The 26,353-nt window shown below is 49.2% G+C and overlaps 1 protein-coding gene across 23 annotated transcripts in view; it reads right to left on the reverse strand.

The window, feature by feature from the left end:
- Positions 1 to 23,635, reverse strand: part of Epb41 (erythrocyte membrane protein band 4.1) — a 160,506-nt gene extending 136,871 nt beyond the window's left edge. For 8 of the 23 annotated variants that reach the window (XM_037202985.1, XM_037202991.1, XM_037202987.1 and 5 more), the window contains exon 1: positions 23,236 to 23,377. Coding sequence is in view for 1 of the 23 variants with exons in the window: in XM_037203000.1 (XP_037058895.1) it covers positions 23,236 to 23,620 (385 nt within the window). In the remaining 22 variants the exon portion in view is untranslated. Of the gene's footprint in view, positions 1 to 18,633; positions 18,848 to 23,235 lie in introns of those variants that run through there. The other 15 variants (XM_037202992.1, XM_037202990.1, XM_037202999.1 and 12 more) reach the window with 7 other exon arrangements.
- Positions 23,636 to 26,353: the final 2,718 nt, after the last annotated feature.

Genomic DNA, 26,353 nt, shown 5'->3' on the forward strand with positions numbered 1-26,353 from the left:
CAGGCGGATATCTGAGTTCGAGGACAGCCTGGTCTACAGAGCGAGTTCCAGGACAGTCAGGGCTACACAGAGAAATCCTATCTCAAAAAATAAATGAATGAATGAATGAATTCCAGTGCTAGCTTTTCATTCTTAGTCTGAAGATGAAAGAATCTGTGACATATATCTGTACATGAGAGATTTTCTTGTTATTATACACCATCACCTGGTATGTGTCTTATCTCTGAGTATGGCTGAGCTCAACTAATAATGAGGACTAGGGATATAAATAACATCCACTCAGAAGACAAAGAAACTAGCCTTACTCCTGGGCCCATCTGCTGAGCCAGACATCCAGTCCCAGCTCACCCTGCAGAAATTCCCATCGGGTACCAAGGGTAAAGGTCCCAAGCACCATCTCTGAGGCTAATTTCCTAGGCAGAAACACTTTTGGCTCCATGCTCACATCTGGGTGGTGGCTGTGCCATGCTCCAAGGCCCAGGATAGGATCCCTCAGGACCATCTCTATCCCATCTGCCAGCTGAGCCCCATCACTACCTCCCCATTACAGCCCTGCTCCTTTCTAGGGAATAAGGGACCCTGTGAGCTGTCGGTTAGCCCCAGGAGCAGTCAAGAGCTCTAAGATTAAAAAAAAAAAAAGAAAAAAATTAGCATGAAAGGGTCTTAATCCTTTCCCATTGCAAACTGAGCTCCAGCAAACACATACACCAGCTGCATGAAATAGGGTGAAATGGGATAGTGAAATTAGGTGATGACCAGTGGGGAGAGCCAGGAAGGGGAGACGAGGCCACCAGTGACCTGGAAGAGATGAGATTGGAAGGAAGAGGGAGGGGGGAAAGTTGGAGTCTGACCCATGCTCAAATCTGGGACGGGGGCGGATTAGGGACCCAGCTGGCCTGAAGCCCTGGTGATAGGGCTCATGGAGAATGTTCATCTGTTGTGGCGGGCTTTGAAAAGCTGGGCATGTCAGCTAAATGTTCTGAACAGTCATTACAGAGTGAAAACCAGCCCTGGCACCAAAGGCACACAGAGCAGAACACGCATCCCAGATTCTCCTTGCCATCAAACTTACACTATTTATTACGCTATTTTATTTGAAACTAGGGGCTCGCATATGCTAGGCAACCATCCTGCCACTGAGATAGGGTCTCACTCTATAGCCCAGGTTGGCCTATAACTTGAAGCAATTCTCCTGTCTCAGCCTCCTGAGTAGCTAGGAGCACAAGCCTGGCTATTTTAGGCCTTATAAACACAAATGGTTAAGTAGACAAACTATACTGGGGTGGAAATTACTATTACTACAAAAAGAATGTCTTTCTAAGGGAATATTTTTATTAAGCGTACTTGAATTTTAGAAACTACAGTTAAGAATAAGTGTGATTAAATAAAAATATAAATCACCATAAAGTAATGTAACTAATCACCAGTCAGAAATGTAACTACCACAAGGTTCCGATGTAAGACTTTCCCTGTGAATACCTTTCACACATGGGCACACACACATATTTATACATGCACACATTTTCACTTACACATGTCAAATTAAATAATGGGAAATTGCTGACTTTAAGGTTACAGATTATTAAATATCACCAATTTCATATGCCCTGGCTAATTCTTTTTTGTTTTTTTGTGTGGCACTCATCCATGCTTATTTGTGCCTGTGAAGGCCAGATGTCTTCCTCACCTTTCCACCTTGTTTTGTTTTCTTAAGACATGGTCTATCACTGAACCTGGAACTCACCATTTTGGGTAGACTGGCTGGCCAGTGAGCCCCTGGGATCCACCTGTCTCTGCCTTCTATTACCCCCACCTCACCCCACCCCAGCACTGAGATTACAAACACACACCCCCACATCCCAGCTTTTACATGGCTGCTGGAAATCAAACTCAGGTCCACATACAAATATGGCAAGCACTTTACCCACTGAACAGCTCCTCAGTCCCTCAGCCTCCAGTATTTTTGGTTTTGCTGTTTTTGAGACTGGGTCTCCCTATGTAGCCTTGGCTGATGTAGAACTCACAGAGATCTGTTCTGCCTCCTGAGTGCTGGGCAGGAAGAGTTGATTTTGTTTGTTTGTTTATTTTAAAATGTATTCTTTGGAGCTGACTTTTCACTTCACAATAGATTGCAAACATTTAAATGATCATCTTTTAAACAATGCTATAGATGTTCTGTAATTTACTTAACCCTCTTGTGGTAAAGTTAGGTTGCTTCCTGTTTTCTTCTCTCATAAATGATGCTCAACAACTATCCTTTTATGCAAATTGTACCTGTGATTATTTTTTAAGGGTACGTTAAACATAGCGTGTTATTTCTTTTAATTAAACAACACAAGGCTGCCTATTTCTGTCTTTCTGAAACAAAGGCAAAAGAAGCTACCAGATGCAATACCTTTGTACAATATCTTATCTTCTGTGTTGGGAAACACAAAGCATGTTTTCCCTCTTTGACAGAGCGTACTTTTCTTATTAAAACTTCTCTTAAGTGGCTGGAGAGATGGCTCAAGTGGTTAAGAGCACTTTTTGTTCTTACAGAAGACCAGCATTTGGTTCCCAGGACCCTTTGGGGGGGGGGGGCTCACAAACCCTGTTACTCCAGCTCCAAGGATTCAGTGCCCTCTTCTGGCCTCTGCAGGTACCTGCATTCATATGCACATACCCACACACAGACACATTCACATAATTTTAAAAATAAAAGAAATCTGGGGCTAGAGAGATGATTCAGTAGTTAAAAGCACTTGTGGCCCTTGCAGAGGTATTGGAGTCAGTTATCACCACCTACATGGCAGCTCACAAACTCCAGTTCCAGGAGATCTGATGCCCTCTTCTGACCACCTCAGATACCAGGTATGCATACATACATACAAGCAAAACACTTATACACGAATATGTTTTTTAATCTAAAAAATAAAATAAATATTTTTTAAAATCCTCTTTAAAAGTTTTCTATGGCTGAGAGTGGTGGGGCACGCCTTTAATCCCAGAAAGCAGAGGCAGGGGGATCTCTGTGGGTTCGAGGCCAGCCTGGTCTACAGAGCAAGTTCCATGACAGCCAGGGCTACATACACAGAAAAATCATGTCTAGGAAAAAAAAATCATACCTTAAAACATAATACAATCCAAACAAATACTGATTTGGAGGAGCTTGGGAGACCACACTGGCCTAAGACTTGCAGGAACCCTCTTACCTCTGCCTTCTGAGTGCTGGAATTACAAGCATATGCCACCACACCCTTAGCTAGATACACTGACTTGATCTTTACATGCCGAGGAATAATGTGGGGAAATATTAAAAAACTTTTATTTTCTGTAACTAAAGCAGAATGTCTCTATCAGAACAGAAAACTTGGTATGGAGAATTCAAAATACTGCAGTTTATATCACACTGAAGTCTCAAGTCTGAGCCCAGGTGTCTCGGGCAGCACTCACTGGCATGGCATGGGCACAGTAAACCTGCCAGCTGTTCAGAACCAAGGCTACGATGGAGTTGCACACTGCAACACAGACAAGGAATGCCAACAACACTCCAATTCCGGTGCATCTGGTTTTGAAACGGACTTCTGGTCGTTAAGGGTTCTGACGTCTCCTACCATTGCCCAGTTTTTCATGACACCTATTTAATTACGCAATCCTATCTGGGGTTGCCATCCACAGTTTAAGGAGTCCGGTTAAAGGGAGAGGAGGCAACAAGAAGGCTCGGCAGATACAGGTGCTTGCCACCAGGTCTCGTGACCTGAGTTTGATCCCCACAGGTTGTCCTCTGCCTCCACACACACATGCACCCACATCCAAACGGGATTTTAAAAAGCTGGAGGTTCACCTATTGTTTTATTTGTTTGTTTCTCCCCTTATCCATATATTTTTACATGCAGGCATTTATCAAAAAGGATCATTGGTCTTGTTCAAGGTCCCTGGTCTCTGCTGCGCCATCACCGCTGGGCCCTCAATGGGACTCTTCCTGGACATCCTGTGTCATGGGGAGTCTGTAGCCCTGGGTCCACAGGACTGCCCCCTGCCCCCAGCCACCTCCCATGCTCCTGCTGATCACAGATGGGGTGGTTGTGGTGGAGAGTCAACACATAACCCAGGTTCTGGGACTGGGTCGTTAGTTACAGGGCTGCTCAGCCCGCCAGCTCTCCCCTGTCTTTACCACCAGGGTGGGCTCTCTGGCATTGCCCTGGTGAGTTCACTCTTTGCAGCTATGAGCAAGGGGGCGGGCCGGTTCTCTGGCTTTCATGTCCTCAGGGTCGGATCTCCCACACCTACATCTTCAAAGCCAGCTCTACTGTGTTGTCCAGGCAAGGTGTAGGGACCACTCTCCTGAGTGCTGCAGCTGATGGAGGATAGGGAGAGCTCTCCCATTCTCATGACCTCAGGGCCAGCTCTCCCACCTGCCTCAGGCATTGATGGGGCGGGCATCTCTCCCCCCACCATGCTGCCACAAGACAGATGAGTGGTGGGGACAACTCTCCCATGCTCACAACATCGGGGCTGGCTCACCCACACCTATTGCTAATTAGGCCTTTAGAGACCACCAAGCCCAAGCTACTAACTTTTGAGCATTTTGAGAAATGGACTTGAGGACTGCAACGCACTTGTCCAAAGGTCACACAGCACAGTGACAACAGAGTCCACGCTTGAACCCACATTTTCCAACCCTTACTATAGGTCTCTACTCACAGCTTTCTTTTTAAGTCCAGCTATATTTATTCTACAAAGCTGGAGGCCAAATTAAATTCTAAGACCAGCCAGGCATGATGGTATCTGCATGTAGTTCTGCCACAGGGAAAGCTGAGGCAGGAAGATAATGTGTCTGAGGCCAGCTAAGCCAGAGAGTGAGAACTGTTTCAAAACAGAAGTAAAAACTGCAACCAGAAAACCTAGGGAGATCTGAGCTGAAAGAGACCTTTAAAATAATTTATTTTAAAGCAAGAATTGGTAGTGCAGGTCTATAATCATAGCCATTCGGGTAACTAAGGCATAAAGGATCAAAATTTCAAGATCTTTCTGGGCTACAAAGTGAGTTTGAGACCAACCTGGGCAACTTAATAGAACTCTTTCTCAAAATATAAAAAGAGCACTAGGGCAATAACTCAGTGATAAAGTGCTTACACAGTCTCACAAGGCCCTTGGTTCCAGTACTAAAACAATACTAATAATATTTTACGATTAAAAAATAGTAACGATTGGGGACAAGATGTAGCTTAGTGGCAGGATGTTTGCCTAGCATGCACAAGGACTTGGTCCCCAACACCACAAATGCCCATGCACACATGCACATACAAACACATATACAATAATAAATGGACATACTGGCACATGCCTGCAGAGGGTTGTAAATTTGAGGGTACAAAATGAGTTCAAGGCCAGCCTGTGCCATATAGACTTTGCCTCAACACCTCTGCACCCCCACCCAAAAAAAAAAAAAAAACAACTACATTTATGAGGGATTTAGAATATATTAAACACATGCTAAAAGTTGTGTGTGTTATTGCATTTAGCCTAATAGCAACCCTTCAAAGAATTATTAGTGTCAATTACATGTGAAGAAATTATGCCACCATCCTCATATTGCTCTCAAGAAAGTAATTAAGCCAGGCAGGAGTGGCACACGCCTTTATTCCCAGCACTTAGGAGGCAAAGGCAGGTGGATCGCTGTGAGTTCAAGGCCAGCCTGGGCTACAGAGTGAGTTCCAGGACAGCCAGAACTACACAAAAGGAACCCTATCTCGAAAAAACAAAAACAACAACAACAAAAAAAATATCTAGCCAAGACCCTGGAGAAAAGCTGTTGGTCCTACTTCTGATTGCAGCCCTGAGACATCTAAAAAAGGAACCAAGATCTGACCTCCCATGACCCTCCCCAATCCTCTTCTCCCAAAGCCAGAATGAGCCCAGTGACCCTGATCCAGCAAAGCCTCCAGCTCACTCAGGCTTAACCCACTGTATAGCTCTCCCAAGAGCAGGAAAGTCCCTTGTCCTAGGAGGTTTGCCAGGGACAGGGAGAGGGGCCGCACGACACCTGCTCACCGAGGCCCGTCTAAAGCTGGTAACGTGGGCCTGGCTCAGCCCTCAACTGAGACAGGAACAAGAGAGAAGGAAACAGGGAGCGGAGGGGAGTGATCAGGTGTCTAGAGTGCTGAGAGGCAGGACAGCCCCTCAGCCACCCAGAGAACACTTAGCTGACTTCAGTTTCCAGGCTTTTCCATGGTGTGGCTGGGGGTGTGTCAGTGAGGGAGACGGAAACAATAAGAGAGCCTACCAATGAGCTACAACCTTCAATCTTCTGAAATTTGATCGTGTGACTTCTGAAGTGCTGGCAGTCCCCACACTGTGGTGACAGAACTCAAGCGATTATACGGATTTCTATTCACTGCTTCTTTCCAAGTCCATCTATATTCATTCTTCAGAGCTGCAGAGCAAGCTAAATTCTATAGCCATGTAGCCTAGAAATAGCTGAGCTGGAAGAAGCTTAGAGACAAGGTTCATGAGACAGCTCTGCAGGGATGCTCCCAGCCAGACCTGACATCCTGAGTTGGATCCTCAGAAGCTACCATCAGGGAAGTTGAGAACCGACTCCCACAAAATGTCCTCTGACCTCCACAGGAACAAGCATGAGTCAATAAAGAAATAGGTAAATATTTAGAAAAAGAAAAAAGCCTTAAAGATAATTTATTATTAAAAGCAGTAAGAATGGGGCTGGAAATGTCACTTAGTGGCAGAGCACTGGCCAGGCATATTCATGGCCCTGGATTCAATCTCCAGCACCAAACACCAAAAAGCAGGGGAGGGGCATAAACTAGATGGTTAAAACAACAGGATGGATTTTCTCACATTTCGGGAAGCTACAAGTTCAAGATCAGGATGCCAGCATAGTCCTGGTGAAGTCCCTCTTCCTGTGTCCCCACATGGCAGAGTGACCTTTCTGACATTTGTTCTCATAAGGGAACTAATCCTGTCATGAGGGCATCACCTTCATGATCTTCAACCCTACCTACCATCCAGGGGCTCCATCTGCAAACACCTAAGAATTCTGTGGAGACATAAAGATTCAGTCTGCACCACGTCCTCCAATGTCTGGCTCCCTCACCAGTCAGATGGAGGTGACTTTGTTTACCAGGCTGTCTCACAGGGTGGCCAGAAGGGTAAAATGAGGTATGCAGGCTGGAGAGATGGTTCAGTGGTTAAGAGCACTGGCTGCTCTTCCAGAGGTCCTGAGTTCAATTCCCAGCAACTACATGGTGGCTCACAACCATCTGTAATGTGATCTGGTGCCCTCTTCTGGCCTGCCAGCATGCATGCAGGCAGAGCACTGTATACATAATAAATAAATAAATCTTTAAAAAAAAAAAATAGCTGGGCAGTAGTGGCGCACACCTTTAATCTCAGCACTCAAGAGGTAGAGCCAGGCGGATCTCTGTGAGTTCGAGGCCAGCCTGATCCAGGACAGGCACCAAAACTATACAGAAAAGCCCTGTCTCAAAAAACCAAAATAAATAGCTAGATAGCTAGCTAAATAAGTAAGTAAATGAGGTGTGCAAGAGTTCTGCAGATTACAAAGCACCACCCTGCACCATGCCAGATTTTTCTTCTTTTTTGAGGCAAGGTCTTGCCAGCATCAAACCCTGATCTGCCTATCTCCACCTCCCAAGTACTAGGATTACAGGCATATACTATCACTTTGCCCTAAGTAAGACTTAAAAAAAATATTTAGGAGGCTGGAAAGAAGGCTTAGCAGTGAAAAGCATTTGTTGCTCTTACTGAGGACCTGGGCTCAGTTCCCAGTACCCACATAGTAGCTCAAACCATCTGTAACTCCAGTTCTGGGGACCCAACACCCTCTCTGAACTCTGTTGACACCAGGCACATATGTGGTATACAAACATGCATACAGGCAAAACATTCATACACATAAAAATGATTTTAAAAATATTTATGTGTATACATACATATATATGTATGTATGTATGCCTGCATGAGTGTATGTACATCATTTATGCACGTGGAAACCTGCAGAGGTCAGAAGAGGGTACCTGAACTGGGGTTACAGGTAGTTTTAGGTCACCTGATGTAGGTGCTGGAAACTAAACCCTGGTCCTCTGCATGAATAGTAAGTAAGCAGTCTCACACTGAACCATAACTCCAGCCCAGGACTTTTGTTTTGAGTTGTTTTTTTTTTTTTTTTTTTTTTGTTTTTTTTTTTTTTTTGTTGCTATTGTTTTTTTGGGGGGTTGGGGGACATCGGTTTTTTGAGACAAGGTTTTGATATATAGCTTTGTCTGGCCTGGAACTTGCTATGTAGATCAGACTGGCCTCAAACTCATGGAGATCCACCTGCCTCTGGGTCCTGAGTGCTGGTATCAACCCAACTTGACTTTTAATTTAAACCTGTTATAGACCACACAGAAAGAACCCTCCAGTCAAGGCAAACGCCTCGCAGAAGTGAACACCCACATCGAACTCCTCTTTTGTACAGGTCTGGGGATGCCAGCAGGAGCAAGATGAGTCCCCGTCAATAAAGTAACAGCGACAGCATCATCTCACGTGTGGGTGACGGCAGGAAGAGGTAAGAAGACTGTGGGGTTCTGAGGCAAGGACACTGGGTTCAAACCAAAGCTCTACCATCAACATGCTCTGTCACCTCCCCACCCTCCTTATCTGTAGAGTGGGGTGGCATGTGGCAACCTCAGTGCCCAAGTGTCATATGCAATGTCACCACGCCTCAGCAGCAGCCTCCTGAGGAAGGCAGGGCTACCTCCCGTTTACAGATGAAGCAGAAGCAGGAAATTTGCCCAGTTTCCTCAGCTAGTAAGGCTCTACCTCAGCCTCGCCCTGCTGCGAGTCATTTCCACGATGGGCTCTGGGATAATTCCAAGCAAAGACAGACAAGCCTCAATGCTGTACTCACATTCTCCTAGTAAACTTCACACTCACCTCCGGAGAGGGCACAAATAACCACATTTTCTAACTTTAGGAACTGAAATCAACTGTGTGGTAGTTTATCCTCACAGCAGGAAGGAATGTAATTGCTTGTATGACTTCTCCAGTCCTTGCCCATTACACTTCCCTGCCTCTTTCCCAGTGAAGCCAAGCAGCCATCCTTATCCTGCCTGACAGATGTGAACACAGAGGCCTAGGAAGAAGTCCTGTTTGCCTACAGTGTAGCCCAGAAAGTCAGCTAAGAAGACCTAACCTCGGCTCCATCTTTGTGTTTCTTTAGATTTATTGAGAGAGAGAGAGAGAAAGAGAGAGAGAGAGAGAGAGAGAGAGAGAGAGAGAGAGAGAGAGAGAGAGAGCATGCAAGTGCGCCTTTGGAGGCCAGAACAGAATGCCAGATCCTCTGAAGCTGGAGTCACAAAAGGTTATAAGCCGCTGGAAATGGGTGCTAGGAACTGAATTCTGATCCTCTGTGAGACGAGCATGCACCCTCAACCACAAAGGCATATCCAGCAGATACCAGTTTGTTTTACAGTGCTGGGGACCCACACCAGGGCCTTGTGTATACGAAACAGGGGCTCTATCACTGAGTTGCACCCCTACCCCCACAATCCTGGTTTTAAATCCAGTGTTATTTTTTCTTTTCGTAACTGCTGAATCCTGAGTATCTGAACATGTGTATTTGGAAGCCCCATAGCCAATCAATCCCATAGGAGTGTGAGGGCCCCCACTATACCAGGCTAGGCCTAGGAAGCAGAGAGTCCTGGGGAGAAATGCTGCAAGATGCTGTCCAGGGAGACAGCCGCTGAGCTGGTGACCCACGAGTCTCCTGCTTTGGAAACCTCCATCTTCATCTCCCTAAGTTGTTGGCTCAGAGCTGGGAGCTGGGTACCCACTCACTAACGCAGCTGTCTGCTAGGATTTCTGCTGAAAAAACAAAAACTCCATCATGTGGGCCTACGTGCTAATTACCAATAATGACATAATAACCATTGTGGGCCCAACAGCCAAACAGCCCCAACTAGAAATTCTGCATAGCTCAGACTTAGTAACAAAAGACTTGGACACTCCAACTGAAACTGATGTCCTGGCAGAAAATATCAGAAGCAAAAGGGCCTCAGAGTTGATCCAGCCAAAGTATTATCTGGCAAATGGACAGGGGAATGAGGACTCATTTTCCCTGGGGTCATGAACACTCTCATGTGGTCATTTACTGAGAATCTACTACACACCCAACATTTGAAACCTACACAGAAAGAAGGCTTCGTTTACTCATCAATACACTCAGACAGTTATTAAACACCCACTATGTGCTGTTCCATGTACACAGTATGAATCACTGAGTAGGCAAAAGCCACCACCATCACCAGGCTTACATTCCAATGAGGGAAAACAGAAAATAAGTAAATAATCTGTAAAGGACAGTAGATTAGAGTGATCAGTGATATAGAGAAGGCAAGGAAGGAGGTGAACTGGTGTCAAAGTTCAGAGAAGGAATAGTGTTTAGGTGGGTGTGATGGCGCACGCCTTTAATCCCAGCACTCAGGAGGCAGAGGCAGGCGGATCTCTGTGAGCTGGAAGCCAGCCTGGTCTACAGAGCAAGTTCTAGGACAGCCAGGGCTATATAGAAAGATCCTGTATCAAAAAAAAAAGATTTGTTTAAATTATGTGTAATTGATGGTGGGGTGGTTTGTGCAATGAATCCCCTGGAGCTGGAGTTAAGGCAGTTTTAAATCACTTGATTTAAAAATTAAATTATAAAATAAATTAAAAATTAAAAAAAAAAAAATCTGGGAACTGAATTTGGGTCCTCTGCAAGAGCAGGACCCACTCTGAACTGCTGAGCGGCCTCTCCTGCCCCACTATCTCAATTTTAAGTCAGATAATCAGGAAAAGCCTTATTAGGAAGAAGACATTGAAACAAAAATTTAAGATGAGACAGTAAGACCAAAGGGTATTATAGCTATAGAAGGTTGAATGTTCCAGAACTATCCAGCGCAAAGGCCCCAGGGTGAAGTATGCCTGAGAGTATAAGCCCCATCATTAAGAGCGGGGAGGAGGGCAGACACCGACCAGTGGGCACTGTGTGCTTCCACTCCCTTAAGCTTGTGGCAGGGGTGGAGGTCTTTGCTATCTGACTCTCTGCTTTGCTCCTCCTTCCTCCGCTCTGTCTCTGGAAATCCCAACTGTGAGCTGGGTAAGTGAATGGACAAATGCCACCAAGGGTGGCTCCCTGAACTCAATGAACTGTTTTCTGACTAGCCTTTTCTCTTCCTGGCATCTACTAGCTACCAGACAGTAGTCATCCCAGTGTGTCAGCGTGGATTAACCACTTCACACGGATTATACAACGCGGTGTCCACCTCATCCGTGGGAAGGCGCGAATCTGCTTCCCCCTTCATAAGGAAAGCTGAGACTCACTGAGGTCAAGCAGAGGCTGGAGGCCCCGTGCCAGTGAGTGGTGGGGCTGGGGTTGGTTTGCTTGTTTGTTTTGAGACAGGGTTTCCCTGTGCAGCTCTGGCTGTCCTGGAACTCACTCTGTAGACCAGGCTGGCCTTGAACTCAGAGATCCACCTCCTTCTACCTCCTGAGCACATGGATTAAAGATGTACGCCACCACTCCCCAGCTGGATTTTTTTTTTTATTCTTACTCTATGTGTAAGTGTTTTGGATGGATAGAAGGATGTGTGGATGGATGGATGGATGGATGGATAGGTGGATATGTACCATATGCGACCACATCCGTAACTGGTACCCACAGAGGTCAGAAGAGGGCATTGGATCCCCTGGAGCCAGAGTTACAGAGGGTTGTGAATCACCATATGGGTGCTGAGAATCTTGGTCATCTGCAAGAGCAATAAGAGCTCTTAACCACTCAGCCATCTCTCCAGCCCTGAGGCTGGGATTTAAACAGGGTCTCCTGTAGCTCAGGCTGGCCTCAAACTCACTATGTAAATGAAGTTAACCTTGAACTTCTGATCCTCTTGCCTCCACCTCCAGAGTGCTGGGATCACAGGCTTGGGGTCACTATGCCCCATTGGGCTCATGTGATGCTGGAGGTGCTGGGGATGCTGGGAATCCAACCCAAGTCTTCATGCATGCTAGGCAAGCACCCTACTAACTGAGCTACACCCCGACCCCCAGGTATCTACTTCTAAACCTACCATGTATCAGGGACCTACGACCACTCCATACCCTCCTTTCATAAATCAAAGCAGAGGCAGAGAACCTAGTGACCCCTAAAGCCTGGCAGAGGAAGAGCTGGAAAAGCCGATGCAGCCTGCACCCTGCTGCACTTGGGGTTGCAGGCCAGGGGTTCTCTTGGAAGCCTTTCTGGCCTCTGCAGAGGTCTGTGTCATCCTTACTCCCAAAGGTCGGTTCCAAGGAACTCACCATAGTCCATCTCTGTCCCCTTAGCCTGGACAGAGCAGGACCCTCTCTACTATCTGCCACTGTGCACAGTGGCCCCTCATCAGGGGAGGCTGCAGAAGGGAAACTGTCGTGGGTGAAGCTATGATATCCCAGCCAACCGAGAGAGAGGGCCAAGATGCTGAGCCTCTGACTTCAAAACTGGCTCATCGGGTTTCATTTATTCAACAAGAAACCTATCAGACAGGCACGGTGGCACGTGCCTGTAATCTCAGCGCTCAGGAATTTGAGGCAAGAGTAGGAGAGTTCAAGGATAGCCTGGGCTATGCAGAGAGTACCAAACCAGCCTAGAATACATGTCTAGACCCTGTCTCAAAATTCTAAAAGAGGGACTAGAGAGATGGCTCAATGGTTAAGAGCATTTGCTGTCCAGCCATGAGGATCTGAGTTCATATCCAGCATCTACATAATAAGGTGAGCATGGTCTGGGTGCTCCTATAACTTCAGTACTATTGTGAGATGGGACAGGGACAGGAGGGTCACTGGGGCTTGCTGGTTTCCAGCCTAGATGAACAATGAGAGCTCTGCACTCAGAGAGAGACCCTGCTTCAAAGGTATAAGATAGAGACTTATACAGGATACCTGACATCCTCCTCTGGCCTTCACACACACATACAGGCATGCACTTCTACCACATACATATACAACACACACACACACACACACACACACACACACCAGATACACACACAGCAAATCCAAAAAGGAACCATATTAAACTGCAGATGGGATAGGGTAGAAGTTTAAGAGGTAGAAGTTTGTAATCCTAGAACTCAAGAGGCTGAGGCAGGAGGATTGCTATGAGCTGAAGAGAAGCCTGGGCTACAGAGTCAGACTATCTCCCAAATAGCAATGGCAGCAGGGACCCACTCTCGAGGGGTTACTGGAGCTTCCTCTTCACTGTTAGCCTTCCTCACAGCAAGATCAGCCCTGTTCCACGGCAGAGGAAACCGAGGCTCAAAGGGAAAGCCAGGGCCAGAGCAGGGCATCCAGAGAGTTACAGCCCCTGCCAGAACACTGACCCCCACACCAAGCTGACCATCCAGGGCTGCACTAGCCATGGCCTTCCGAGACACAGACTTTCTCACCTAACTCCCATCTCCATGCCAGAAGAAAGGGTCATCAACTTCCAGGGGGGAAAAAAGAAAGCTACTAATTTCCTAAATATTTGTCCATGTTTCCGGACTACTGCTGGCTTTGGCCTCCAACCAGAGAGGGTCATCTAGGGTAAGGAACAGAGGGTACCCAGGCCTCAGGACTAAGAGTCCTTGGGCCTGAGGCCAAGGCGGGGTCAAGGAGCAGGAGGGGAGCCATCTTGGCAGAAGGCCAGGGCCCCCCTGGAGACTCAAACTTGTTTCTTCCTCCTTTCCTTCCTTTGTGGCCAGCGTGGCTGCCAGGACAGGCAGGGGAAGCCACGGGTGGGGACCAGGAGGTGGAGAGCTTTCGTGACAATTTCATTAGAGCTCTTGCGTGTGGTTGCACAGTGTAGACACTGGACCAGTTCTCAGGGATCACCCACTGAGGCCTCTGACCCGCTCTCTGAGGAAGGCCAGCACGTCCCCATTTCCCTGAGGCGGGAACTAAGACACAGAGCGGGGGGCCACAGTGCCTGGAGCCCACAGAGCTTGTCAGTGACAGGGCTGGCAGAGAACCCAAACTGTTGGCCTAAAGGGGACCACTGGGGGTGGGGATTGGAAGGGGGAGAGGCAGAGAAATGAAATTTGAACAGGTTAAAAAAGGCCTGGCCGGGCGTTGGTGGCGCACGCCTTTAATCCCAGCACTCGGGAGGCAGAGCCAGGCGGATCTCTGTGAGTTCGAGGCCAGCCTGGGCTACCAAGTGAGCTCCAGGAAAGGTGCAAAGCTACGCAGAGAAACCCTGTCTCGAAAAACCAAAAAAAAAAAAAAAAAAAAAAAGGCCCAAGCTATCTCAGGAAGTGGGGGTTCAGAAAGGCATGAGGAGTCAGAAGTCAGCCCCCAAACTCCACACAGTGCCACCTCACTTGCCTTCCCAGCTTCACCTCCCATCTCTACCTCCCCTTTCTGCCCCAGCCACACCACAGTGTGCATCCACCCTGAGCACATGACATGTCTGAAGCCTTTTACACATGCTGTACACAGTACCCACAAAGCTGTTCCCTCCACTAGAGAGCTCACATCATCTAGCTCTTCATTCTTCCCTGAGTCCTAGGAGTCGCCCTGATGCTCTGGGCTCACTCCGCACCCGGGGCAGGAACTCGTGGGAGTCCCAGTCTCTGCCCCTAGACTCTAACCCAAGCCCATGCTCCATAGAGATTCATTGTCTCTAGTCTTTCACCCCTGAATCTGAGAGAGACACAAAACAGGTTTTTATGTGCTTGCATTCAAGGAAAAGGAGGGTAAGGGAGAGGCTGACATGGACAGGCCTAGAGCCCAGGGTTTCTCTGTACCACACAGACCATGTCAGGCACCTACACTAGGAGCGCATATCCCAGCCAGACCCACCAGAACCACACAAAGGAATCCCCAAGACAGGAGGATAAGTCCTGGGGGCCAGAAACCGAGCCTCGATGTCCAGCTCAGACATGGCGTCCAAGAGGGAAGGTGCTGAGACACAGCTAAGTGGCTTCCTTCCCTACTCCTGCTCTGTCTCCCCTGCTCAGGTACACCCCTCAGCCAAAGCATCCCCTGGATCCAAATCACCCCAGGCTCCAAGGCCTCTCTCAGCTCGGTCCTCGCTTGCCTGTCCACTGCAGTCCATCATTATGCCCCCCTGACCCTGCCTCCTACACAGATCTGACATCTCCCGCTGCTGCGTGGCACAGTTCCCAGGCCAATATCACAACACTCCTCCCCTAAACAGATGGCCCTGACTCTGTTCTCCTTGTGTTACATCCAATGGCTCCCACTGCCCTGGGGTCAGGTCTCCGATTCTCCCGAGCCTGTCTTGGGAGGGGCATTTCCCCAGGTGCTGGTACCGTTCCACATCTTGGCATGCACAGTTCCTCCGGAGGAATAGCCTTCCTTTCTCCTAGCCTCTGCCTAAGATCACCTATTCACACTTCAGCGTCAGTCAAAGCTGGATACAGTGCTTTGAGGGCCCTTCAGCCCAATTAGACACTGAGCTCCCCCAGAGGCAGAGGAAAGGGTCCACACAGAGTCCCTCTAGCCCCACACCAGCATGGGACCTGGCACAGACTGGGCACCAGAAAAAGCAGGTGGCTAGGAAATGGAGGCGCATTCTTACCTCTATGAAGCCACCTCCCCACCCCCTTTCCCCTCCATGTACCTTTTGGAACCTGTCAAACTAGATTGCTATCCACTTGCTCCCAGCAGTGCCCTCCCAGACCTGATTTCTACTGTCCCAAGAGGGACATCTTTACATTCTCAGAACGATGCCCATAATCATAATTATAGTAATAACAACCATTACCACCATTTATTGGGTGCTCAGTGTGTGCCTGGTTATTTCATCCTCACAAGAACCCTAGGAGGGAAGGAGTTGTTTTATTGTCCTCATTTAACAGATAGGGAAACTGAGGCTCCAAGAAGCTATCTTGCCTAAGGGCACACAACTAGTAAGCACTCGGGGCTGGGTTCACAGCCAGGTCTGTCTGACCTATGGCCACTGTGCTGCCCAGCAGCCTCCTGCTTTCTATAATCTCACCTCCTGGAACTTAGCGCAGCAGCTCCGCTCACACCAGCCTGCAGCTGGATACCAGAGGTGGACAGAGAGGACACTGACACAGTACTGCTTTTTAGGGGGGATAACATGGCTTGGGGTTAAGAGCACTGGCTGCTCTTTCAGAGGTCCTGGGTGTGATTCCCAGCACCCACATGGGAGCTCACAACAGTCTGTAACTCCAGTTCCAGAGGATCTGACACGCTCTTCTGGCCTCCGAAAGCAGCAGGCACACATGGTATGCACAGACATACATGCAGACAAAACACTAATACACATAAAATAAAAATCAATATTTTGTGTAGGAAAAAAAGGTCACTGGGAGGAAGACAAGAGGTCATGTGCCTGGAGGAGCAGACAGGGCCAGTGAGAGAGATGGGCTCAGTGGGTAAGGCACGTGCCCAAGGACCCGAGTTCAATCCACAGGGAAGGGAGCAAGTTCCCAAAACTTGTCCTCTGACTTCCCCATGTGTGCTGTGACCCAGAATCATCCTGACTCCCTCATTCACACACATGCACATGTTCTCTCTCTCTCTCTCTCTCTCTCTCTCTCTCTCTCTCTCACACACACACACACACACACACACACACACACACATAATAATAATAATGATAATGATAATAATACAATTTAAAATTTAGAAATAAATTTTAAAAATAAGTTAAAATGAAAGGATTAAAATAAAGCAGCAAAAAACCAGAATATGGAAAAATAAGATAATTGGCAGTGATACATATGACTTGAACTTCTCAGGACACCTATACTTAGGGGGACAAAATTCTCCAGGATCCTTTGTTGTGGAATATTACTTTAACTAGGCAAAGAAGTGTTACATTTGTCTGTGTTGTGCAATGATTCTTTAACTATGTAAAGGTGTGTTACATTTGTTCATGCTGCATTTGTTTAATGATGTAAAGATGTGTTGCTTTGCCTGCCTAAGGCACCTGATTGGTCTAATAAAAAAAAACTGAACAGCCAATAGCTAGGCAGGAGAGGGATAGGTGGGGTTGGTGGGCAGAGAGAATAAGTAGGAGGAGGAATCTAGACTCAAGAGGTGTGTGTGTGTATGGTGTGTGTGTGTGTGTGTGTGTGTGTGTGTGAGAGAGAGAGAGAGAGAGAGAGAGAGAAGAGAACGAGTGAGAAAGAGCAGGAGATACCAGCCAGCAACAGAGTAGAACATACAGAATGAAAGGTAAAAAACCCTGAGGCAAAACGTAAATGAATAGAACCAGGTTAATTTAAGTTACAAGAACTAGTGGGACAAACATAAGATAAGGCCAAGCATTCATAATTAATAATAAGTCTCCATGTCCTGGTTTGGGAGCTGGTTGGTAGCCCAAAAGAAAGACTGCTACAGCCCTTCCCCCAGCTAAAGCCACGTGAGCAATAATGCTATGCTTATCTACCTGTCTATTCGAGTCAAACAACTCTCCGAGGGAAGAGTCATTTATTAACCCTGTTTCACAGGCCAGGCCACCAAGGCTAAGAAGGGCCACAGAGCCAGGTCACACAGTCAATCACACCAGGCAGAGCCCAGTCCGCATTCCAGTGCAGGGGCATTCGGGGACTCCTGAACCCTGGATTCCAGCCCAGCTAATAAGAGTTAAAATTAGGAGTAAGGAGCCAAAAGGATGAACACTTCTCTGAACCCTCTTCCAGAAGGAGCCTAGGCTGAGGAAGCCAAATATTACTGATCAGCCTCATGCTGGGCTGCTTCTGGATGCTCCTTCCCACACCCACTGGGGGAAAGTCTTGTGATATGTATGTCACAGATGAGGTCACAAGATCCAGCTACCACTTGCCCAAGGGTCCACCACTAGGAAAATGACAATAACTTAGAATCCCTCCTCACCCCTCCCACCTTCAGGCCAAACCTTCCCGACTGCCCCTTGGGAAGTTTCCCATCAGAAGAAAGCAAAGGCTTTGCCAGGCCCACCCTCCCAGGAGGTCCAGTTGCTTTTCACAGCTGCTAAAGAATTCACAATTGTGCAATAAGATAAGGGTCTCACATTCTCTGAGCCTCAAAGATAGTGGACATTTTGTATCCATCTTACATTTTCTGAGCCTCAAAGATAGTGGATATTTTGTATCCACTAACTGTTCATTTAGTTCAACACACAGCACATGGCGGGGTACCTAGTAGAGCCTCAACAAATGTCTTCATTCATTCAGAAATGTCAACTGAGCACCTACTACATGCCATTCTGTCCTTGGTGCTAGAGACACAGCCGTGGAACAGATGAACAAAACCCCTGCCCTGGTGGGGCCTGTGTATACAGGAGCAAATACATATATCTAGAAGATATCAATATTCTCCTTTTGCAGACGTGAAACTGTGGTACAAAGAGCCACCCATTTGTAAGTGGCAGAGTAAGGACTATTCCAAGCCATCTGCCCTAAAGCCCTCTGGGTCTTTGTCAGGCCACCCCCGAATCACTACCCATTATGTCAAATATCAAGAAAGAAATGACTCACTATCTTAACTCCAGAGAGTACCTTCTCTCAGCACTTCTGCCCTGACCTCTTGTGCCTCCCGGTGGCCCCAGAGGCACATGCATGCATCAGAATGGCACAGAACGGCCGCTTACGTCAAAGCAGTACTTACCCAGAAGTAGCCGTTGTGGTCACACAGCCAGTCAGGGAGAGACAGTGGAACCATCGTCACAGTGGCACATGGAAACAAAAGACAGAGTGAGACACGGCACAAATACCAAACTCTGGGGTCCTGATCAGCTAGACCTGGGCCAGTGGGGAACCTGCCTCCCCGACCACCCGGGGTGCCTCTGGCACTCTGATGACCAGATACTATCCAGGAAGCTATCATCTGGGCCCAGTCTCCTATGGACATCCATAGCATCACCAGGTGCCAGGTACTGGGAATGCAGCCTGAAGTCAGACAGGGCCTTAACCTTATGAACCTACAGTGCAGCGTGGAGGTGTAAATTCCCTAAATTACTGCTGTAATGCATGCATCAAGGCGACCATAAGTACCTGGGTCAAATCCTGCCTCTACCATTTACAGCTCTACCACTGGTATCATTCGGGAGATTTCCTAATTTCTCCATGCCTCCTTCACTTACCTGAAACATACGGAGCAGCATCCAGATCCACAACTTAGGGCTAGGCAGGAGTCTAAGAGTTCACCTATGAGAACCTTTTTGAACAATGCTTGGCATACAATTTGTTCATAACCTGTAGCCGCTATGACTACAAAGGGCTGTAGGCAGGGGCCTTGGAGGGACCTCGAGTGGGTGAGGCCACCATATTCCCAATAGGAATGCTGCTGTTGGGACCGAGGGAGATAAGAAGTGAAGTCTGGGCACAATGCCTGGGTGCTTCAATGGCTCTGTAAGCACTGCTGTTCACCTGAGGGTGTTCTCCAGCAGGTCCCCACCATGAGAAGTTCATCAGGGCTATGGCAAGTGCCCCTCCCCACAAACACACCCGGTACTGCAGCTTTGGACTGAAAAATGACCAGCCACCATAGTCTCCCAATTCTACAGCCATTCCAGCTTGCTCTTCACAGTCACCCAGAACACTGTGACTGTGAAATCGTTACTGTTTCCATTTTACAGACAAGGACAGAGGGTGAAGGAACTCCCTGTGTGTCCTTGGTGGCATCATTTGGGTCTCCAGCCTACTGAAGTGAGTAAAGGTCACGTTCACGTGGATTATGTCGTCTAGATTCCCCTCATTTCTCCCGCGGGGTCTCAGCAGTGCTGGCTGCAGTCCAGACAAGCCTTTGACCTCTTCCCTCTGAAACTGTCATTGTCCAGCAGCCAGCTTTAGGACACAAGCTGCTCCTGAAACCACCTACCTCTCCAGGCTCAGTCGTTGGCACCATGACCCCTGGTCTATCCCTATAGCTGACCTCAGCCACTCATCTATAGGTTGAGCGATGTTTACATTCACTCGAATCCACATGTTACAGATGAGGAAACTGAGGCCCCAGATGGATCCAAGATGACTTTCCAGCTCTTGCACCAGACAGTCTGAATAAACCCCAGTGGGCCCTGCGATGTACAGGTCCCCTAACTTTCTCCAACCTGTTTCCAGATCCCCGGCTCAAACATCCCGAGCTCAGAGCTCGATCCAGAAGTCGTTAGGCACTTTCTATAGGTTAGGACTGAGGAATGGAAGTATCTCAGTGGGGATGGAGTACTGTGAAATGAAGGCTTCCTGTCTTAGGGAAGATAGGGCTTTGGAGTTGGCTCTAAGTTCAAATCCCAAGCCGGCCACTTCATAGCTGTGTGGCTTTGGTCAAGGCAGTTTGCCCCCATGAACTCCTATGAAACAAGGGTGATGCTTCATGAGGTGCTAAGGATTAAGTGAGTTAATGCTACACACAACCTTAGAACAGTAAATAGGCAATGGCCCTAACTAATTACAGAACAAGGCCAAAAACAGGGTCTGTGGGCTCACTACATACAGCCTCAGTCTAATCCCATTCTATCTCCTCACACAGTTATGAGTCTAAGTTCTAAACCAGTTCATGAAGCATGATCATTTTCTACTGTCAAAAGTCACCAACACAGGGCTACAGAGATGGCTCAGCGTTAAGAGCACTGACTGCTCTTCCAGAGGACCCGGGGACCCAGGTTCAATTCCCAGCACCCACATGGCAGCTGACAACTCCAAGATCTGACACCTTCACATAGACATACATGCAGGCAAAAGCACCAATGCAAATAAAATAAAAATAAATAAAATTATATATATATATATTTAAAGTCACCAATACAGGAATGCTAGGACACACAGAGACCATAGGCTCATTTCCCTCTCCATAGTATAAAGTGAAACTGAGATCCAGGAGGAAAAGTACCTGGTCCACAGACTATGAAAGGATGGAATCCTGCTCTATGATAAACTGTAGGCCCTGGGGAAATTCTGAACACACACACACAAGCACATGCACTCATATACACACACACCAACCTGTCATACGAACCCAATCGGCAAACCCAACAGATCTCAGCCACTACAGCCTTGGCAATGAGGCCTATGTGAGTGCCCTATCCAGTTCTGTTGCTAGGAAACCTGGATGGCACATAGTAGGTGCTCAGGAGGCTTAGGAAACAACCAAATGAGGTTTTCTGTCTTCAGTCTGAGGGCCCTTGCTAGGCCTCTCTCTTTGTATTTTCTCTCCTGACCCCCACCCTAGCCTCTGTCTCACCCTGCACCCGGGTCCTCTCAGCTGGGCCTAGCTCCAGCTCACAGAGTGCTGGGCCTGCTCCGAGTCAGCATCTTCCCAGCCAGCCTGGGATATTCCTACCCAGCCAGCCAGGCTCCTGGCCAGGGTCCACTGCGGAGCCAGTGCAGGCTCTGCCTCATCCCCACCGGCCTCTAGGTGGGGCAACCTGGTAGTCCTAGGATCGTCTGTGGGTACCCAGGGCCCACAGAGGGAAGTCAGCCTGGTCCAGACAGTGCAGGGACATGTTGATCAGGAGACTGCCCGGGTGTGGGGTGCCACCCACACATCAGCCACTCCACCCAAGTCCCATGTTGCTGGGACCTAGCAGGCGCCGACTAAATCTCCTGTATACACAGGGAAACCTCAGGTCCCACCCACCCCCACCCCTGACCTCCACTCCATTCCCTTCTCAAAACACCCCACACTGGTGTGTTCTCATACCAGCCACCAGTCCGGCCCCTGCAGACTTTTTGATTCATCTGATGCCTGTAAGGTCCAGATTATTGGCGAAAGGGGCTGGGAGAGGGCAAGTGACTTAGGCAAGGTCACACAGTAACAGCTGGCCCGGGACTCAAACCTCGTTCTTCTGCGTGTAAAACCTGTGTGGTTCTGACAGTACCCTCCCTCTCTGTTCCCTATAGTGTCTGGTTCCCTTTCTTCCCAGACCTTGCGCCTCCTTCTGCAATCTCCCTCCCCCGTTCCCACCTCACAACTTGCTCTAACACCTTGTTTCTGTTCACCCAACAGCAGCAGGGACCAGGGGCTGCCACGGAAAGCTATTTCTGGGGTCTGTCTCTGGCTTAAGAGGGTCTTGATGGCAAGAAGTAACCCCAACAGGTGCTCCTTAAACACAATGTCTGCTGTTTCTACTTCTCTTCCTCCTATCCCCAAGCAAGTCTGGCCTCCCTTCCCCAGCCCAGCCCAGCTCCCTGCCAGCATCGACCTCCAGGGCCCGAGCCCGGGTGTGGACGTGGAGACGAGAATTTACTGGTGTTGGGGGAGAAGAGGGTCTGCCACAGTGCTCTGGCCTCTCCCTCTCCCCTTCAATAGCTGAGGACCCGACCCTGACTTGGCACCAAGCAGCTATCCCTGGAACTCCCAGCTGCCCTAAAGCCCACCCCGACCAGCCATTCTCCCCAAGCCTCTACGTTTGGGAGAAGGCTCCAGGGGAAGAGAAGGGGCTATCGCTTACATGCACCCCCTCCCAGAGGCATCCAAGGGCCCTGAAATAACTACACAACCCATGAGGTTTCGTCCCCTCCCGCGCCTCTCTCAGCAGATTCAGCCTGGGGTCCATCGGAACAAGTCCCCGCCTCCAGCCCGCAGGGCTGCGGGGGTCCGGTCCTCCCCAAAGAGGTGGGGCCTGCAGGGAAGTGCGGCTTGAAGACAACTCTTGGGGAAGCACGGAGGGCAGACAGGGAAATATGTTAGACAGGGAACCCCGAAATGGCAGAGTAGGAGCCTGGCCCCGAGCAGACCAGGAGACCTGAGGCAGAGGAAGTCCCAGCCTGGACGCGAGTGCGTGCGTCCGGGCGGCGACCCAAGGGCCACCCTGACGAGCGGAGCCAGGGTCGCACCTCGCGGGTGCCGGGGTCCAGAACCTCAGTCAGTTACGTAAGGACCCGAGCGGGGTTCCCAGGGTCCCCCTCCCACCGTCCTCTAGGCCGCCAGGAGCCCGCGGGGTGCGCAGGGCGGGGCTGGCCGGACGGCCTGGGGCTGCGCCACGGCGCAGAGACCCGCTGCGGACACCCACGACGGGACTCCGGTTCCGGAGCGAGCTCCTGCACGCCGTCTCCCGAGCTCCGCGCACCCTCAACTTTGAGACTCCAGAACCCCTGGGGACCTCAAGTTCGGAGCATGCAGCCCAGGACCTCCAGCACTCACGCCGGGGATTCCGTGACCCTCGGCTCGCCGCTCCCGGGATGGCCCCGGCCCTTGGGAGCGGGCTACTGGGTCCTAAACCTTGTCCCTCCCAGGCATCGGGGGCCACCCCCTAAGGCGGTCCAGACTCACCTGGGCTGCACAGGGGAGAGACCTGGCAGGGACCTGGCCAGGCCGGGCCGGGCCGCGTCCTCGCTCTCCGCGACTCTCTCCCTTTAAGAGGTTCCTGCCACTTTGCCCCGCCGGGGGCCTCCACCTGCACTGACAGGGCAACTCTGATGCGAGGCCCCGCCCTCCCCTCGGGAGGTCCTCTAATTGGTGCAGACAACTGCCAATCTCTGGGGCGGCGGGCAGGACCCAGCACAACAGCCCGACTGTCGCAACCGGGAAGGGGCGGGAGCTGCAGGTGCGGCCAGCCTGGGACGCCCAGCCTAGGGCAGCTCCTGATAGACTCCGGGCGCTCAGGGGAGGGGAAGCATGGAGTTCCTGGATTGGTCGGTGTGGCCGCTGACGTCATGCGGCAAAAGTATAAAGCCATTTGCCACGTGGTGCTGACCCTAAGGCGTTAGGTTGGACTGGAGGTAGTTCTTAGGGAGTTGGGGAAGTGACCTTGACGTTAGACTTACCTGGATCACCTGTCTCACCACTCCATTCTGTGTGACCTTGAGCAACTCACTTCTCCTGAGTCTGAGTTTCCTCAACTAGAAATCCTCTGCTGTTTTCTTGAGAATGAGTGGTATTTGTTAAATACCAATCGCAAGCCTGGGGGCCCAAGAAGGTGTTCATTAACTGGAGTTGTGGATTCCCTTGTGCCCACCCTGTCCCTTAGGGACTTCCCCTCCTTTCTCCTAAGGAGCTGCCCCCATCAACCCTGGCAGGGTTAAGTGGTCACTGGCCTAAGACCCCTCTTCTCCCTCATTTCAGACCTGCCCTTGCTCACATAGTGCCAAGGTCAGGAAGCTGGCCATCTCCCAGCATAGACTCATCCTAACTAAACCACCCCAGGATTTCAAAAGCTCTTCATGAGATTAAGGCCAAATCTGCCTTAGGATTCCCACCTCCAGAGGACAAACATAATCCCCCTTTTATGTGGAGAAATCAGAGACACATACAATCGTGGAATAGTCACGATACCAGGGAGCCCTGGAGAGTTAGTCTCTTGTTTGGACAAATGGGGAAAATGAGGATCACTGAGAGCAAAAAAACTGCCTGAGTTTTGGTGACATGAATGTTTTGTCATGTGGAAGAAGGTCACTCAGGGCACCAGAAAAGCCTTTGGACTCCTTTGACCAGACAGCTGGATATGTTTCAATATGAACTGTATGAACCCCGAACAAAAACCTGGGACACACACGCCTTCAGGCTCCGAAGCTGACCAATACTCCTCTCTCCCACCTATCCATGCAGTGCTGGCCATTGGTCAAAGCTAGAAACTCCAACAGTTGAGTCTAGACTGCGCTTACCTCAGCATCAAGTCTGTGGGTAAACCTCTTTCCCTGGGGGCATAACCATAACACGCTGTAGCACCAACCTTGGGAAGAATTACTATGCTGCTTAAGTGAGAGTGAAAAATACATATGCAAAATTCAATTATGGATCCAGTATTATTATTTTTTTAATTGCTCCCATGTGTATTCATGCATGCCGGAAAGAGCAAACAGGCTATGAATTCGTTAATTTGGCCTCAGGAAACAGGGGCTCCCTTGCCAACAGCTTCCTTTCCCGGACTCAATCTAAGGGCTGAGGAGAGGAAAACCCCAGCCTTGGGGTGGACGGAGATATTCTAAAGGGCCGCAGGAGGCCCCACCTCTCAGCTGGGGCACGTGGCTCCAGCTCGGTTGAGTTAAAGCTGCCGGTCGTGACTCAGCAAGCCCAGCGGCTGCCCCAGCCCGATAAGTTTGTACTTGGGAAATACACAGGAGAATGTGTTTGTGAACTTGTGTGTTGGCTGCCGGTGTCCTGGGACTGGGGGCTGGGCTGGGGGTGGGTACGTGTGAGTTTACAGACGGGCGACTCTTTCTGTGTGCCAGCCTCAGCTTGCCGGGCCCTGGGCTATCCGGACCTAGGGAGTTTTGTCCTGCACCTGCACCTCTGTGCCCCAGGCCCCCGTGGGGGTTTCCTGTTGAGGCACTGTGTGGACAACCAGGCCCTTCTCGGTAACTCTACGGGGATAAAGGTTGCTGTCACTGTCCCTGAAAAGGGACTTCTTAGCCTCTACAGCCTTCCTAGGGCCCTACATGAGAGGCTCCCCGGGAGAGGTGACCTCCCGAAGGAACAGCTCACGTTCACTCATCACTAGTATTTTATGTTCATCTGCTCGTTTTATAACGTCAGATTCTTCCAGTCAGAACGGCTTGAAGCTCAGAGAGCTGACCTGACAGCCTACAGCCGCACAGTTCTGAAGTACCTGAAGGTGACAGGCAGGGGGCGGCTCTCCCCCTCTGGAGGCTGCAGAGTGCCCAGTTTGCTGGGGCCTGTGAGTGACTGATAAGCTGGGGGGAGGGGAAGGAACCTGTTTGTGTCAGCCGCCCTCCCCTTCCGAGAACGTGTGAGCCTCCTTATCCTGTCAGAGCCTGGGTGCTGTCCTCAGCTTCAAGTGGGCTTGAGCTGGGTGATAAAGTGGCCAGGGAAAAGAGGGGGGGCGGGGAGAGGTGACATGTGGATGTACATATATGGGAACATCTGTTTCTTCAACAGAACGTCATTGAGCATTTTACTAAAAGTTAACCGCCCCCCCCCATGCCTGTTTTTTTTTTTTTTTTTTTTTTTTTTTTTTTTTTTTGTTTTTTTTTTTTTTTTGTTTTTTTTTTTTTTTTTTTTTTTTTTTAACATGTCTACAATACCAGCACTTGGGAGGTTGAGACAAGAGAATCTGTTCAAGGCCAGCCTGGGTGGGCACATGAAATCCTGTCTCAAAAACAAAGCAAACAAACAAAAAGTTAATCCCTCTCCAAGAGAAGAGAGAGAGAGAGAGAGAGAGAGAGAATATGCTCATGCCCTGGGTCTCTCTAGTCATAGTATCTGAGGCAGGGAGAATTGCTTGCTTGGGAGGATTTCAAAGCCTCTGCTACCCTGTCTCAAAACAAACAAATAAAAAACCACAACTCAAATAAATAAACAAAATTCTTAACCTGCCAGGAGGACTAGCAAGATGACTTACTGGGTCAAGTCCCCAGCTACCAAGCCTGAGATAGATCAACAGGACCCACATGCTGGGAAGAGAGAACCGACCCTCACAAGTTGATCTCTG

Source organism: Peromyscus leucopus, chromosome 2, assembly GCF_004664715.2.
Source record: "Peromyscus leucopus breed LL Stock chromosome 2, UCI_PerLeu_2.1, whole genome shotgun sequence".
Classification (NCBI taxonomy): Eukaryota; Metazoa; Chordata; class Mammalia; order Rodentia; family Cricetidae; genus Peromyscus; species Peromyscus leucopus.